Consider the following 17083-nt stretch of genomic DNA (forward strand, 5'->3'; position numbering starts at 1 on the left):
GATAATCGCATGCGTACTACAATAATAGCACACGTTGTACTTCTATACGAGCACACGTCGTACTATTATAATAGCAAGCGTTGCACTACTATAATAGTACACATTGTACAAATATAATAGCACACGTTGTATTCCTACAATAGCAGGCGTAACTTGTACTAGTATAATAGCACACGTTGTACTACTACAATAGTACACGTAATATTATAATAGCACACGCTATACCATAACAGCACACGTTGTACAACTATAATAGCACACATACTACTACAGTAGTAGTATATTATTGCACTGCTATAATGTATAAATTGTTCTACAATAATGGTAGTGAAGTGAATTAATATTTATATAGCGCTTTTCTCTAGTGACTCAAAGCACTTTTACATAGTGAAACCCAATATCTAAGTTACATTTAAACCAGTGTGAGTGGCACTGGGAGCAGGTGGGTAAAGTGCCTTGGACACAACGGCAGTGACTAGGATGGCAGAAGCGGGGTTCGAACCTGGAACCTTCAAGATGCCGGCACGGCCACTCTTACCAACCAAGCTATACCGCCCATTGTACTAATATAATGTACACATTGTACACAGATATTGGCCCACGTACAGCAATAATTGAACACATTGTACTACAGTATTAGTATACATTGTACCACAATAATAGTACACACTGTACTACAATAACAGTACATGTTGCGCTATTATTTTGATGTTCATGCAGTATTCTTTTAATATTAATACATGTGTAATTATTACTTTCATGTCCATACATGTACGATTATTATTTTTGAGATGATCCTGTACCAGCTTCCTGTGTCAGTAGTGACATTTACCACTTTTTTTTTGCTGTCCTCGAATGCACCACTAAATTCAAGTCGATGACACTGCTGATTGCAAACAAAGATAACCTTTGATCTCTGCAACAAAAACATGTCAAAATACGAAAAGACGTCATCTCGTTTGGCTCCGAATCATTTGTCTTCCGAGTATAACCTGCTAGTGTCTTAGCCGAGCATCCTCGTGATTTGAGAATCTGCAGACGTTCCGCAGACACAGGAAATCCGTCTTGTGAGTGAGTTGATGGTCTAATGCCAGCAGATTAGACCTGAAGCCTGCAGGATTGATTTGAGTTGGTACTGACAGCCTCCATTAATGGCGCTGTTGTTGTTGTTGTTTTTGTTTTTGTTGTTGTTGTTGTTGTTGTTGTTGTTGGGACACATGCAGGAATTCACTGCTGGGACTTTCACTCTGAAAAGAAGAAATTGTTGATTACAGTACAAACATTTTATGAGGAATTTGTAGGATCTTACAAAGATTGCTGGTAGAAAATGTGTGCTGTATGATGATGCAATGCAAGTAAACAACAATTCTGATACAGGATGACAGGAAAAGTCACATGATCACTTCCTGTTATTTGATTGGAGCAAGGAGTGCCACAAGGAGCCGTCAGTGTTCGTACGAGTTGTTCATTGGACTCCTCACACGCCCGCCAAATGTCTTTAGCTGTCCTGCACGTCGCCCCCCGGACCCTTAATGAGCCGCTTATGTCCTCTCTTTCCTGCCGGCCCGCGCGGCTTTGCAAAGGCCTGCTTGAAGGCGTACTGCTTGGGATGGACCTCGTCGTACAGAAACTCCTCCGTCAGCTCGTCGCCGTCGTCAATCTCCAGCTGGACAGAAAGAACAAATCGACGTTGTTGTTGTCTTATGGTACACATTGTACTACAATAATAGTACATGTTGTACAACAGTAATAGTACACGTTGTACTACAATAATGGTACATGTTGTACTACAGTAATAGTACACGTTGTACTACAATAATGGTACAGATTGTACTATTATCGGCCGATAAATGCTTTAAAATGTAATATCGGAAATTATCGGTATCGTTTTTTTTATTATCTGTATCGTTTTTTTTATTATCGGTATCGTTTTTTTATTTTATTTTTTGTATTTTTTTAATTAAATCAACATAAAAAACACAAGATACACTTACAATTAGTGCACCAACCCAAACAACCTCCCTCCCCCATTCACACTCATTCACACAAAAGGGTTGTTTCTTTCTGTTATTAATATTCTGGTTCCTACATTATATATCAATATATATCAATACAGTCTGCAAGGGATACAGTCCATAAGCACACATGATTGTGCGTGCTGCTGGTCCACTAATAGTACTAACCTTCAACAGTTAATTTTACTCATTTTCATTAATTACTCATTTCTATGTAACTGTTTTTATATTGTTTTACTTTCTTTTTTATTCAAGAAAATGTTTTTAATTTATTTATCTTTTTTTTTTTAAAGACCTTATCTTCATCATACCTGGTTGTGCAAATTAGGCATGATAATGTGTTAATTCCACAACTGTATATATCGGTATCGGTTGATATCGGTATCGGTAATTAAAGAGTTGGACAATATCGGAATATCGGATATCGGCAAAAAGCCATTATCGGACATCCCTAATTATTATGGTACACATTGTACTAAAATAATAATACACATTGTTAATGTAACACGTACTACAAAAATAGCACACGTACTATAGTAATAGCACACGTCCTACTATAAGGGTGCATGTTGTAATACTATACCACCGCATGTACTACTATAATAGCACACGTCATACTACTATAATAGTACACGTTGTACTACTATAATAGCACACGTTGTACTACTATAATAGTACACCTTGTACTACTATATGAGCATATGTTGCAATACAATATTAGCACACAATGTAGTACTATAATGGCACACATAGTGTACGACTACAATAGCAGACATTGTACTACTACAATAGTACACATTGTACTACTATAATAGCACACGTTGTACTACTATAATAGTACACCTTGTACTACTATATGAGCATATGTTGTAATACAATATTAGCACACAATGTAGTACTATAATGGCACACATAGTGTACGACTACAATAGCAGACATTGTACTACTACAATAGTACACATTGTACTACTATAATAGCACATGTTGTAATACAACAATAGTACACATTGTACTACTATAATTGCACATGTTGTAATACAATATTAGCACACAATGTACAACTATATTAGCACACATAGTGTACTACTATTATAGCAGACGTTGTACTACTAAAATAGTACACATTGTACTACTATAATAGCACATGTAATACTATAGCAGCACACATTGCACTACAATAACAGCACACGTACTACTATAGTAGCACACGTACTACAATAATACCACACGTTGTACTTCTATACAAGCACACGTTGTACAAATATAATAGCACACGTTGTACTACTATAATAGCAAGCGTTGTACTACTATAAGTGCACATGTACTACAATAATAGCACATACAGTATACTACTATAAGAGCACACATACTACTATAGTAGCACACGTACTACAATAATAGCACACGTCATACTACTATAATAGCAAACGTACAACAATAATAGCATACATTGTACGAGCAAACATTGTACTACTATAATAGTACACATTGTACTACTATAATAGCAAATGTACTACTATAAGAGCACACGTTGTACAACTATAATAGCACATGTACTACAATAATAGCACAAATTGTACTACTATAACAGCACACGTACCTTTATATGAGCACACATCGTACTACTATAATAGCAAGGGTTGTACTACTATAATAGCACACATTGTACAAATATAATAGCACACATGATACTATAATAGCACACATACTACTATAATAGCAAGCATTGTACTACTATAATAGCATACGTACTACAATAATAGCACACACACTTCTATGCGAGCACACGTTGTACTACTATAATAGCAAGCGTTGTACTACTATAATAGCACACGTTGTACAAATACAATGGCACACGTAATACTATAATAGCACACATTGTTCTACTATAATAGCACGCCTTGTACTACTATAACAGCACACATTGTACAAACATAATAGCACAGGTAATACTATAATAGAACAAGTTATACTACTCTAATAGCAAGCGTTGTACTACTATAATAGCGCATGTTGTACAACTATAATAGCACAGGTGATACAATAATAGAAAAGTTGTACTACTATAATAGCACACATTGTACAAATATAATAGCACAGGTAATACTATAATAGCACACTTTGTACTACTACAATAGCAGGCGCAACTTGTACTAGTATAATAGCACATGTTGTACTACTACAATAGTACACGTAATATTATAATAGCACACGCTATACTATAATAGCACACGTTGTACAACTATAATAGCACACATACTCCTACAATAGTAGTAATAGTACATTATTGCACTGCTCTAATGTACAAATTGTACTACAATAATGGTACACATTGTACTAATATAATGTATACATTGTACAACTATATTGGCACACGTACAGCAATAATTGAACACTTTGCACTATAATGTTAGTATACATTGTACTACAATAATAGTACACACTGTACTACAATAATAGTACATGTTGCGCTACAATAGTACACGTACAACAATAATAGTACATGTTGAACTAAAATAATAGTACATGTTGAACTACAATACTAGTACACATTGAACTACAATAATAGTACACTTTGTGCAACTATAATAGCTCATGTTGTAGGGTAATAACAGCATACATTTTACTACAATATTAGCATACATTGTACTACAATAATAGAACACAGTGTACTTCAATAATAGTACGTGTTGCACTACAATAGTGCATGTTGCGCTACAATAGTACACATACTACTATAAGAGTACACATACAACATTAATAGTACATGTTGTACTACAACATTAATGCATGTATTAATACAACAATAGTACACATTGTAATACATCAATATGTACATTGTCCTACAGTAATAGCACACATTGTACATTAATAATAGTTTAACTACAATAATAGTACATGTTCAACGACAATATTCGTATACATTATACTACAATCACAGTGCACATTGAACTACAATAGTACACATTAAACTACACTAATAGTACACATTGTAATACATTAATAGTACAGACTGTACTACATTAATAGTAAACGTTGTCCTACAATAATAATAATATTAAATGTTGTACTACTATTTTAGCATACATTGTACTACACTTAATGAACATGTTAAACTATGATGATGGTGCACGTTGTACAACAATAATATTACCTTTTTCACCACCTGCAAGTGATACTCTCTTTCCACGTCCTCCAGCAGGCGACTCTTGCAGCTGGAGTAGAGCATCCTCTCCTTGATGCTGCAGCTGTACCCCGGCATGGAGTAGATGAACACTATACAACGACAGCACAGTTATTGGAGGATGAGTAGTAATGGTAGTGGTAGTAATAGCAGTAGTAGTATTAGTAGTAGTGGCAGTAGTAGTAGTAGCAGGTAGTCGAAGTCGTAGTAATACTAGCAGCAGTAGTAGTAGTAATATTTAGTAGAAGTAGTAGTTATAATAGTAGTGATAGTGGCAGGCCAGTTGCTAATAGATCGGGGCCCCTCTACTCCATTCATTGCCTGTGTGTGGCAGTGTGGGCCCTTGTGGGCTTTGGGCCCTTAGAATTGTCATCAGCTTTTCCCTTATACACTAGGTAGTAGTAGTAATAGTGGTAGTAGTATTGGTAGTGTCATGACCTCAGTGACAGTAGTGGACTTTGTTTTTCCTGTGTGTGGTGTTTTTAGTTAATGTCCAGTGCTCTTATTTTGCAGTTTCACTTCCCCTGTTTGTCACTGAGCGCAAGTTTCCACAACTTTGCGGTATATATACATATATATATATATATATATATATATATATATATATATACATATATATATATATATATATATATATATATATATATATATATATATATATACATATATATATATACATATATATATATATATATATATATATATGTATGTGTGGGGAAAAAATCACAAGACTATTTCATCTCTACAGGCCTGTTTCATGAGGGGGGGTACCCTCAATCGTCAGGAGATTTTAATGGGAGCATTCGCATACCATGGTTTATATAGGGCACAGAGTGGGTGGGTACAGGCTGGCCTAGGGGCGTGGTGATTGGTTCATGTGTTACCTAGGAGGTGTTTCCGTAACACATGAACCAATCACCACGCCCCTAGGCCAGCCTGTACCCACCCACTCTGTGCCCTATATAAACCATGGTATGCGAATGCTCCCATTAAAATCTCCTGACGATTGAGGGTACCCCCCTCATGAAACAGGCCTGTAGAGATGAAATAGTCTTGTGATTTTTTTCCCCACACATACATATATTGCGCTCTACTACGGTATCGAGCACTATTTTTTGGATAACCTTATTAAGACATATATATATATATATATATATATATATATATATATATATACATACACATATATACATATATGTATATATATACATATATATCCTCTAATGAGCTGCCACCTCATCGTGGTAGAGGATTTGGAGTGTCCCAATGATCTTAAGAGCTATGTTGTCTGGGGGTTTCCATGCCCCCTGGTCGGGTCACATCGGACCAGACAAAGAACAGCTCAATGACCTCTATGGAAAGACGCAATATAGGACCCAGAATTCCCTCCCCTGGACGCAGGTCACCCGAGACACTTCTCAAACCAAAAAGCCCAAGGAGGCAACGTGTGTCCTCTCGCCAATGGGCTTACCACTCATAGGAGGGGGCATAGAGGTTGGGTGCAATGCAAACTGGGTGGCAGTCAAAGACAGGGCACTTGGCGTTCCGAGAGAAGCTACAGTAGCTCTTGGGACGTGGAACGTCATCTTGCTGGGTGGGGGGGAAGGAGCCTGAGCTGGTGCACGAGGTGGAGACGTTCCGGCTGGATCTTGTTGGACTCACTTCGACGCACAGCAAGGGCTCTGGAACCAGTCCTCTCGAAAGGAGCTGGACTCTATTCCACTCTGGCGTTGCAAACAGCAAGAGGCGACCGGCGGGGGTGGCATTACTTTTTGCTCCACGGCTCAGAGCCTGTACGTTGGAGTTTAACCCAGTAGACTGGAGGGTAGCTTCTCTCTGTACTAAACAGCAGTACAGAATATCCTCCCTTTTTGTAGTCACTAGAGGGAGTAGTGGAGAGTGCTCCCCCAGGTGAGTCCCTTGTTCTGCTGGGGAACTTCAACGCTCACATTGGAAACAACCCAGCCGCCCAGATCTAAACCCGAGTGGTGTTTGGTTATTGGGCTTTTGTGCTCGTCACAGATTATTCATAACGAACACCATGTTCAAGCATAGGGGTGTCCATATGTGCACTTGGCACTAGGACACAGTTCGATAATTGACTTTGTGGTTGTGTCATCGGATTTGCGGTCTCATGTTTTGGACACTCGGTGGAAGAAAGGGGCGGCGCTTTCCAATCGGACAACGGAGGACTTTGGGGAAGCCATGGAACACGAGTTCTGGATGGCATCGAAGCAATTCTGGACCACCATTCGTCGCCTCAGGAAGGGGAAGCTGTGCACTGTCAACACCGTTTATGGTGGGGATGGTGTGCTTCTGACCTCGACTCGAGTTCTTGTGAATTGGTGGATGGAATACTTCGAAGACCTCCTCATTTCCACCTACACATCTTCCTATGAGTAAGCAGTGCCTGGGGAATCTATGGTGGACTCTCCTATTTCTGAGGCTGAGGTTGCAGAGGTAGTTAAAAAGGATGAGATCTGCCTTAAGGCTCTAGATGCTGTAAGGCTGTCCTGGTTGACAAGCCTCTACAGCATTGCGTGGACATTGGGGGTGGTGCCTGATTGGCAGACCCGGGTGGTGGTTCCTCTATTTAAGAAGGGGAACCAATCCAACTTTCGTGGGATCACACTCTCAGCCTTCCTGGTAAGGTCTATTCAGGTGTACTGAAGAAGAGGCTACGCCGGATAGTCGAACCTCGAATTCAAGAGGAGCAGCGTGGTTTTTGTCCTGGTCGTGGAACTGTGGACCAGTTCAATGCACTTGGCAGGATCCACAAGGCTACATGGGAGTTTGCCCAACCAGTCAACATATGCTTTATGGACTTGGAAAAGGCATTCGACCGTGTCCCTCAGGAAGTCCTGTGGGAAGTGCTCAGAGAGTATGGGGTATCGGATCGCCTGATTGTGGCGGTCCATTCCCTTATGATCTTTGCCAGAGGTTAGTCCGCATTGCCGGCAGAAAGTCTGACCCATTTCCAGTGAGGGTTGGACTCCACCAGGGCTGCCCTTTTTCACCGGTTCTATTCATAACTTTTATGGACAGAATTCTGAGGCACAGTCATGGTGTTGAGGGGATCCAGTTTGGTGGCTGCAGGAATAAGTCTCTGCTTTTAGCAGATGATGTGGTCCTGCTGGCTTCATCTGGCCAGGATCTTCAACTCTCACTGGATTGGTTTTCAGCCAAGTGTGAAGCGACTGGGATGAAAATCATTACCTCCAAGTCCGAGTCCATGGTTCTTGCCCGGAAAAGGGTGGAGTGACATCCCTGGGTTGGGGGGGGAGACCTTGACCCAAGTGGAAGACTTCAAGTACCTCAAAGTCTTGTTCACGAGCGAGGGAAGAGTGGATTGTGAGATCAACAGGCGGATCAGCGCTGCGTCTGGAGTGATGTGGACCCTGTATCGATCCACCGTGGTGAAGAAGGAGCTGAGGCGTAAGGCAAAGCTCGCAATTTACCGGTCCATCTATGTCCCCATACTCACCTATGGTCATGAGCTTTGGGTTATGACCGAAAGGACAAGATCACAAGTACAAACGGCCGAAATGAGTTTCCTTCGTCGGGTGGCGGGGCTCTCCCTTAGAAATAGGGTGAGAAGCTCTGTCATTCGTAAGGAGCTCACAGTAAAGCTGCTGCTCCTCCACATCGAGAGGAGCCAGATGAGGTGGTTCGGGTTTTTGGTTAGGATGTCCGTCGGATGCCTCCCTGGGGAGGTGTTAAGGGCACGTCTGAATGGTAAGAGGCTACGGGGAAGACCCAGGACACATTGGGGGGACTATGTCTCCCAGCTGGCCTGGGAGCTGGACGAAGTGGCTAGGGAGAGGGAAGTCTAGGAGTTTTCTGCTTAGGCTGCATTCCCCCGCGACCCAACATCGGATAAGTGGAAGAATTATATATATATATATATATATATATATATATATATATATATATATATATATATACTACTCCTACAGTCGTAGTAGTGATTATAGTAATATTAATAGTAGTAATATTAGTGGTAGTAATGGTAGTAGTAATGGTAGTAGTAATAATAGTAATAGGAGCAGTAGTAGTAATCATAGTAATTAGTAGTGCTTTAGTAGTGATTTAAAAACATAATATATAAAAACATGAATGATGAATATGTTATCAGATTTATCATGTAATTGCGTATGAATGAAGAATGTCTCACCGACAGATTCGAGGTATTCGCCCTCGTGGGAGTGTTTGTAGAGGAAGAAGTGATATCTGGGAGTGTCTTTAGGAACTCTGTAAGGCAGGTCCTGCGTCTCCGTCTGCTGGGAATGGACCAACTCGATGGTCTCTTTTTCCACGTCCAACCTCTGCCAGGGTCAGACGTCATACTTGCAACATTGGTATTATTGCTATTATTGACTGTACGGCTTTACCAGCTGTATGTAGTTGATGCGCTTCTGTGACAGTTCCTGTAGGGCTCGTCGGGCCGTGTCCTTCAGAGGAAACGCTAAACCTTGAAGGGTCTGATGCTTGCTTTCCACGCTGATCTCTGCCTTCACCTGCAGAGGGCAGCAAGCACACTTTTCTCACATCAGGGCACTGGATCTCAAATATACAGTACACTGTCAAAAAACAAGTTAGTAGATTTGCAGTAAAAAAAAACTGGCAGCTCAGTCGCTAAATTTTCCCCGTCAAAAAACAAATGGTACCATTTTTCAATTTACAATAAAAAATAAATAAATAAATAAATAAATACCAATAAAACCACCGTAAATTTTATGGCAGAATTCTGGCAACTGAGCTGCCAATTTTTACTGTGAAATCTAAAACGTTTTTTTTATTGTATAAAATTGTGTATTATGCCAGTGAAACGTTGAATATTATTTTTTCTTTTTGTTGTATTCTACAGGAGTTACGTTCTTTTTACGCTTGTATTTCTGATGACTTTTACACTTCAGTGATCGTTCTGAAAATATACAACTCTTTTGCATCAAGTGTCACGTGAATATGTGTAACTTTACAGTGCAACAGTCTATCAGATGTAAGATGCTAACAGTATATTGGATCAATAATGCTAACAGTTTATTGGATTTAACATGCAAGCAGTATGTCAGTAAATCAGATGTAAGATGCTAATAGTATATCAGTATATTGGGTGTAAGGTGCTAACTATATATCTGTTGTATAATGCTAACAGCAGATCAGTGTATCAGATGTAAGATGCTAACAATAAATCTATACATCACATGTAAGATGCTAACAGTGTGGCAGTAAATTGGATGTAAGATGCAAACAGTATATGAGTATATCGGATGTAGAGGGAAGATGCTGAAAGTATATCAGTATATCGGATAGAAGATACGGACAGTATATCAGCAAAATGGATGTAAGATGCAAACAGTATACAAGTACATCGGAATTAGGACGATAACAGTATAACAGCATATTGAAAGTAAGATGCTGACAGTATATCAGATGTAAGATGCTAACAGCATATCAGAATATCGGCTGTAAGACGGTAACAGTATATCAGTAAATCAGATGTAAGATGCTATCAGAATATCAGATGTAAAGTGCTAATAGCATATCAGTATATCAGATGTAAGAGGCTAACCATATATCAGATATAAAATGCTAAAAGCATCTCAGTATATCAGGTGTAAGGTGTTAAAGGCCTACTGAAACCCACTACTACCGACCACGCAGTCTGATAGTTTATATATCAATGATGAAATCTGAACATTGCAACACATTCCAATACGGCCGGGTTAGCTTACTAAAGTGCAATTTTAAATTTAGCGCGACATATCCTGCTGAAAACGTCTCGGTATGATGACGTCAGCACGTGACGTCACGGATTGTAGAGGACATTTTGAAACAGCATGGCGACCAGCTATTAAGTCGTCTGTTTCATCGCAAAATTCCACAGTATTCTGGACATCTGTGTTGGTGAATCTTTTGCAATTTGTTCAATGAACAATAGAGACAGCAAAGAAAAAAGCTGTAGGAGGGAAGCGGTGTATTGCGGCCGACTTCAGCAAGAACAAACACGGCCGGTGTTTCATTGTTTACATTCCCGAAAGATGACAGTCAATCTTTATCATTGGCCTGTGGAGAACTGGGACAACAGAGACTCTTACCAGGAGGACTTTGAGTTGGATACGCAGACACGGTACCGCGAGTACGCTTCCAAACATTTGATCGCTTGCCCGTACGTGCGTGCCGCTATGTGCATGTCACGTACGTAACTTTGGGGACTTTGGGGAAATATATGTGCTGTATGAACTTTGGGGAGGTGAACAGTACTTTGGGCTGTGGGATTGAGTGTGTTGTGCAGGTGCTTGAGTTGTATTTACGGGTTATATGGACGGGAGGGGGGAGGTGTTTGTTATGCAGGATTCATTTGTGGCATATTAAATATAAGCCTGGTTGTGTTGTGGCTAATAGAGTATATATATGTCTAGTGTTTATTTACTGTTTTAGTCATTCCCAGCTGAATATCAGGTCCCACCCGCCTCTCACAGCATCTTCCCTATCTGAATCGCTCCCACTGCCCTCTAGTCCTTCACTCTCACTTTCCTCATCCACGAATCTTTCATCCTCGCTCAAATTAATGGGGAAATAGTCGCTTTCTCGGTCCGAATCGCTCTCGCTGCTGGTGGCCATGATTGTAAACAATGCGCAGATGTGAGGAGCTCCACAACCTGTGACGTCACGCTACTCGTCTGCTACTTCCGGTACAGGCAAGGCTTTTTTATCAGCGACCAAAAGTTGCAAACTTTATCGTCGATGTTCTCTACTAAATCCTTTCAGCAAAAATATGGCAATATCACGAAATGATCAAGTATGACACATAGAATTGACCTGCTATCCCCGTTTAAATGAGAAAATCGCATTTCAGTAGGCCTTTAATAGTATATCAGTATATCGAATGTAAGAGGCCAACCATATATATCAGATGTAAAATGCTAACAGCATCACAGTATATCAGAGGCAAGTTGCTAACAATACATATGTATATCAGATGTAAAATGCTAACAGTATATCAGTATATTGGATGTAAGATGCAAACAGTATATCGGATGTAAGATGCTAACAGTATATCAGTGTATCGGATGCAAAATACTAACAGTATATCAAACATAAGGTGCTAACAAAACATCTGTACATCAGATGTAAAATGCTAACAGTATATCAGTACATTGGATGAAAGATACTAACAGTATATTGAATGTAAGATGCAAACAGTAGCTGAAATGGGGTACTATACTGTATTATTGCAGCAGACAGATATTAGATCATATTGCACGTATGGTATTCATGTACATTTAACATGATAATATGCTGACCTCTGAGATTTTGATCCTCTGCAGCTCCCTCTCAGCTAACGTGAGCGGCGCGGGGCCCGAGCAGGACGACACGTGATGCCAGTAACCCGACAAGCAGACCTCCTCCTACAGGATGGAGTTACAAGCCAAACACTTCGAAAATCCGTATAAGTTACAGAATACGCACACGTCACTGCGAAGCTAGAAAACGCCGAACCTGCACTGTTCCAAACATCTCGTACTTGACGTGACCTCCACCAAACTCCTTCTTCACTGTGGCCCTTGTTGCCGCATACATCATCTTCTCTTTCACCTACAGCCAATGCAGGAAACACTTGAAATGTACATGCAGTACTACTACAGTATATGTACTCTTAGATAGCTCCAATCAGTCATCAATTAGAATGAACAATTAGCTTAGTATCAACAAAAGGATCAACATAGAAATGTGCTTTATTAGTATTTTTAATAAATAGATCAAATAAACAAGAGTTGACACAAAAATACACATGTCTGTATAATCAGTATACATTTTTTTTACCACTTCCAAAACAGTTGATATTTTCTTTTTTGACTTTTGTTAGTGATACATATTTGAAATGTTAGCATTACTAAATTAGATTGTTTTATATTAAATGCATATGTAACATATGTCATTATAGGAACTATATTTTGTTTTACTTGTTTACTTAAGTTTGACAAAAAAAAAATAATTATAAAACAGTGTATAATGATAAACAGTAAGTACAACATTTTATCATAGGTCTCAAAACGTCACAGAGGGTCAATATTTTGATGCTGTGAAGTTTTGCAATGATAAGTGACGAGTGAGCTCACTCTTGCGTTCTTCCCTGTTTTTCTGAGTCAGCAGATTTGCGAAAGCTGAGCCAATGATATCACGCAAGCTTCAGGCGTGTTTGTTGACAACACACTCTTATTGAGCGTCATCAAGTGTGCTTTCCGATACTTACCAACGACAGCGACTTATTGGCTGTAGCGGATGTAAGATGCTTGCAGTATATAAGATGTAAAATGCTAACATACAGTGTACCGGATAAAAGATGCTAAAAATATCAGCTCATCAAAGCTCTGCTCCACCCACCATCACCCTCCCCACCAACTCCAGCACTTCATTAAAGGAGTTAAAGGACTCAAAGGACTCCAAGGACATCACAGGACATCAAGAACATCATAGGACTGTAAAGGCCCTCTCCATCCAAGAGGAGGACGTTCTTGAAGCTGAATACGCGGAAGGCCTCCGGGCCGGATGGTGTCTCCCCCTCCACTCTCAGATACTGTGCGGACCAGCTGGCTCCTGTCTTCACTGACATTTTTAACACCTCTCTGGAGCTATGCCGCGTGCCGTCCTGCTTTAAGACCTCCACCATTGTCCCTGTCCCCAAGAAAGCACGGATCACAAGACTTAATGACTACAGGCCGATTGCACTGACGTCTGTGGTCAAGAAGTCCTTTGAGCGCTTGGTCCTGTCCCACCTCAAGGAAATCACCGCCCCCCTCCTGGACCCATTGCAGTTCGCCTACAGAGCCAACAGGTCTGTGGATGATGCAGTGAACCTGGCCCTCCACTTCATCCTGGAGCACCTGGACTCCCCAGGAACCTACGCTAGGATCCTGTTTGTGGACTTCAGCTCTGCCTTCAACACCATCCTCCCTGGACTGCTACGAGACAAGCTCTACCAGCTCAGCGTGCCCGACTCCCTCTGCAGTTGGATCAATGACTTCCTGACAGACCGAAGACAGCACGTGCGGCTGGGGAAGATTGTCTCGGACTGTCGAACCACAAACACTGGTACTCCTCAGGGCTGTGTACTCTCCCCCTGGCTCTTCTCCCTGTACACAAACTGCTGCACCTCCAGTCACCAGTCCGTAAAACTGCTCAAGTTTGCGGATGACACTACCCTCATCGGGCTCATCTCGGATGGCAATGAGTCCGCCTACAGAAGAGAGGTAGACCGGCTGGCGTCCTGGTGCAGCCACAACAACCTGGAGCTGAACGCCCAGAAAACAGTGGAGAGGATCATGGACTTCAGGAAAGTCACAGCCCCACCATCCCCCTCACCCTGATTGATTCTCCCACCCCCGTCTCCATTGTGGACTCCTTCCGTTTTTTGGGCACCACCATTACCTAAGACCTCAAGTGGGAGTCAACCATCAGCGCCCTCATCAAGAAGGCCCAGCAGAGGATGTACTTCCTGCGGCAGCTGAGGAAACTTAAGGTGCCGACCGAGATGCTAGTGCAGTTTTACTCAGCCATCATCGAGTCATTCCTGACCTCCTCCATCACCGTGTGGTTCCCCGGCGCCACAGTCCAGGATAAGCATCGCCTGCAGAGCATCGTGCCTGCTGCTGAGAAGGTGATTGGCTGCAAGCTCCCATCCCTCCAGGACTTGTTCTCCTCCAGGACCAGGAGGCGTGTGGGTCAGATCACAGCTGACTCTTCTCACCCTGGACACACACTATTCTCCCGTCGCCCCTCAGGCAGGAGACTACGGTCCATCCAGACCCACACCTCCCGCCACCTGAACAGTTTTTTCCCCTCGGCCATCAGGCACATGAACAATAACTCCTAACAGTAGCTCCCTAGAATTCCTTCTAAGTCTATAACAAGATCTGATAGCTTAGTTACAGCTCTTGTTATTACCAAATATGTGTTATATGTGTTTTATGTTGCACCATTGCACCAAGAAAAATTCCTAGTTTGTGAACCCGTTCTCAAACAATGGCAATAAAACGATTCTGATTCCGATTCTGATTCTGATGTAAGATATTAACTGTATATTGGTATATTGAATGTAAGACGCTAACAGTGTATCGCAGGGGTGTCAAACTCATTTTAGCTCAGGGGCCGCATGGAGGAAAATCTGTGCACACTCGGGCCGTACTATTAAAATCATGGCATTAAAACTAAAAAAATCAAGACAACTTCAGATTGTTTTCTTTGTCTTACTTTGGCCAAAAATAGAACAAACACATTCTGAAAATATTACAATAAAAATATAGAAAAAAGCGGTAACGTTTAGATCTATGAAGGAAAGAAGAAAGTGAACGAATGTTCATAACTGAATAAATGTACGTATGCATACTTTTTTTTTTTTTTTAATGAATTAAGTAACGTTTATGACAACCTTTTTCCAAAACACAATATAGAATGTGAGATATAGCAGGATAATGCATACATTTATCATTTGTTTTCAAAACGCTTACAAAAAAGTGGGACCCCAAAAATTTACTGTGGGACCCCATTTTTATGACTTGATGGGGTCCCTGGAACCCCATTTTGAAAATTCCTAGTGCCAACACTGATGGAGTATTGGTGCGTGCAAAACAGCAACAGGCGGATGTGGCCTGCGGGCCGGTTCCAATACTAATCAAATATCATCCCGGGGGCCATAGATAATTAATCCTTGACTTAGACCAGTGGTTCTTAACCTGGGTTCGATCGAACCCTAGGGGTTTGGTGAGTCAGGCTCAGGGGTTCGGCGGAGATCAAGACACACCCGACTCATCATGTAAATAAAAACTTCTCCCTATCGGTGTATTACGGATACGGCAACAGCTGACTGGTTTGCAGGTGTGTAATTTGTTGTGAGTTTATGCACTGTGTTGGTTTTGTTGTTTGAACAAGGTGATGTTCATGCACGGTTCATTTTGTGCACCATTAATAAAACATGGTAACACTTTAGTATGGGGAACATATTCACCATTAATTAGTTGCTTATTAACATGCAAATTAGTAACATATTGGCTCTTAACTAGTCATTATTAAGTACTTATTAATGCCTTATTCGGCATGGCCTTACTATAACCCTAACCCTGGCCCTAACCACCTAACCCTAACCAAATCTTTGTTACTTAGAATATGTTCCCCATACTAAAGTGTTACCAAAAACATATAACTTTGTCTTGAATTTGAAAAACAACAACATTTTAATTTTCACTAAAGAAGGGTTTGGTGAATGCGCCAATGAAACTGGTGGGGTTCGGTTCCTCCAACAAGGTTAAGAACCACTGACTTAGACACATAGGGTGTATCGGATATAAGATACAGATAGGTATGTGTGTATTCGCTGCTGGCTCGCTCTCCACAGTGGTCATCGCCATGATCGCGCCATCGCGACTAGTCACCAGACCGTTGCTTTTAGAGTTTAACTGCATTCGCAAATAATAACAAAATACTGATGATGTCGGGCGGTGTGGCTCGGTTGGTAGCAACTTGAGGGTTCCAGGTTTGATCGTTGCTTCCGCCATTCTAGTTTCTGCCGTTGTGTCCTTGGGCGAGACACTTTACCCACCTGCTCCCAGTGCCACCCACACTGGTTTAAATGTAGCTTAAAGTTGTAGATAATGGGTTTCACTATGTAAGTGCTTTGAGTCTCGAGAAAAACGCGCTATATGAATATAATTCACTTCGCTTCACTAGAACACATGAAAACAAAGTTTCGTTGTGCTTGTGCAATGACAATAAAGACCTACCTACCTAATTTATCCAGGGTAGTACCAGAATTTTCAGATTGAACAACCACAAAGCTCTGTCAAAATATGGCAAGTTTACACTCGAAAAAACTCCCCTGTGAAAA

The 17083-nt window shown here is 40.9% G+C and overlaps 1 protein-coding gene across 5 annotated transcripts in view; it reads right to left on the bottom strand.

Moving 5' to 3' along the window:
* Positions 1–750: 750 nt before the first annotated feature.
* Positions 751–17083, bottom strand: part of twf2 (twinfilin-2) — a 30454-nt gene continuing 14121 nt past the window's right edge. For 4 of the 5 annotated variants that reach the window (XM_061932435.1, XM_061932434.1, XM_061932436.2 and 1 more), the window contains 6 exons: positions 12703–12798; positions 12507–12611; positions 9591–9716; positions 9374–9524; positions 5170–5291; positions 751–1666 (listed from right to left, as the gene is read on the bottom strand). In XM_061932435.1, coding sequence (XP_061788419.1) covers positions 1499–1666; positions 5170–5291; positions 9374–9524; positions 9591–9716; positions 12507–12611; positions 12703–12798 — 768 coding nt within the window. In that variant the 3' untranslated portion in view covers positions 751–1498. Of the gene's footprint in view, positions 1667–5169; positions 5292–9373; positions 9525–9590; positions 9717–12506; positions 12612–12702; positions 12799–13587; positions 14105–17083 lie in introns of those variants that run through there. The other variant, XM_061932437.2, reaches the window with a different exon arrangement.

This window comes from Nerophis lumbriciformis, linkage group LG38, assembly GCF_033978685.3.
Source record: "Nerophis lumbriciformis linkage group LG38, RoL_Nlum_v2.1, whole genome shotgun sequence".
NCBI classification, from domain to species: Eukaryota; Metazoa; Chordata; class Actinopteri; order Syngnathiformes; family Syngnathidae; genus Nerophis; species Nerophis lumbriciformis.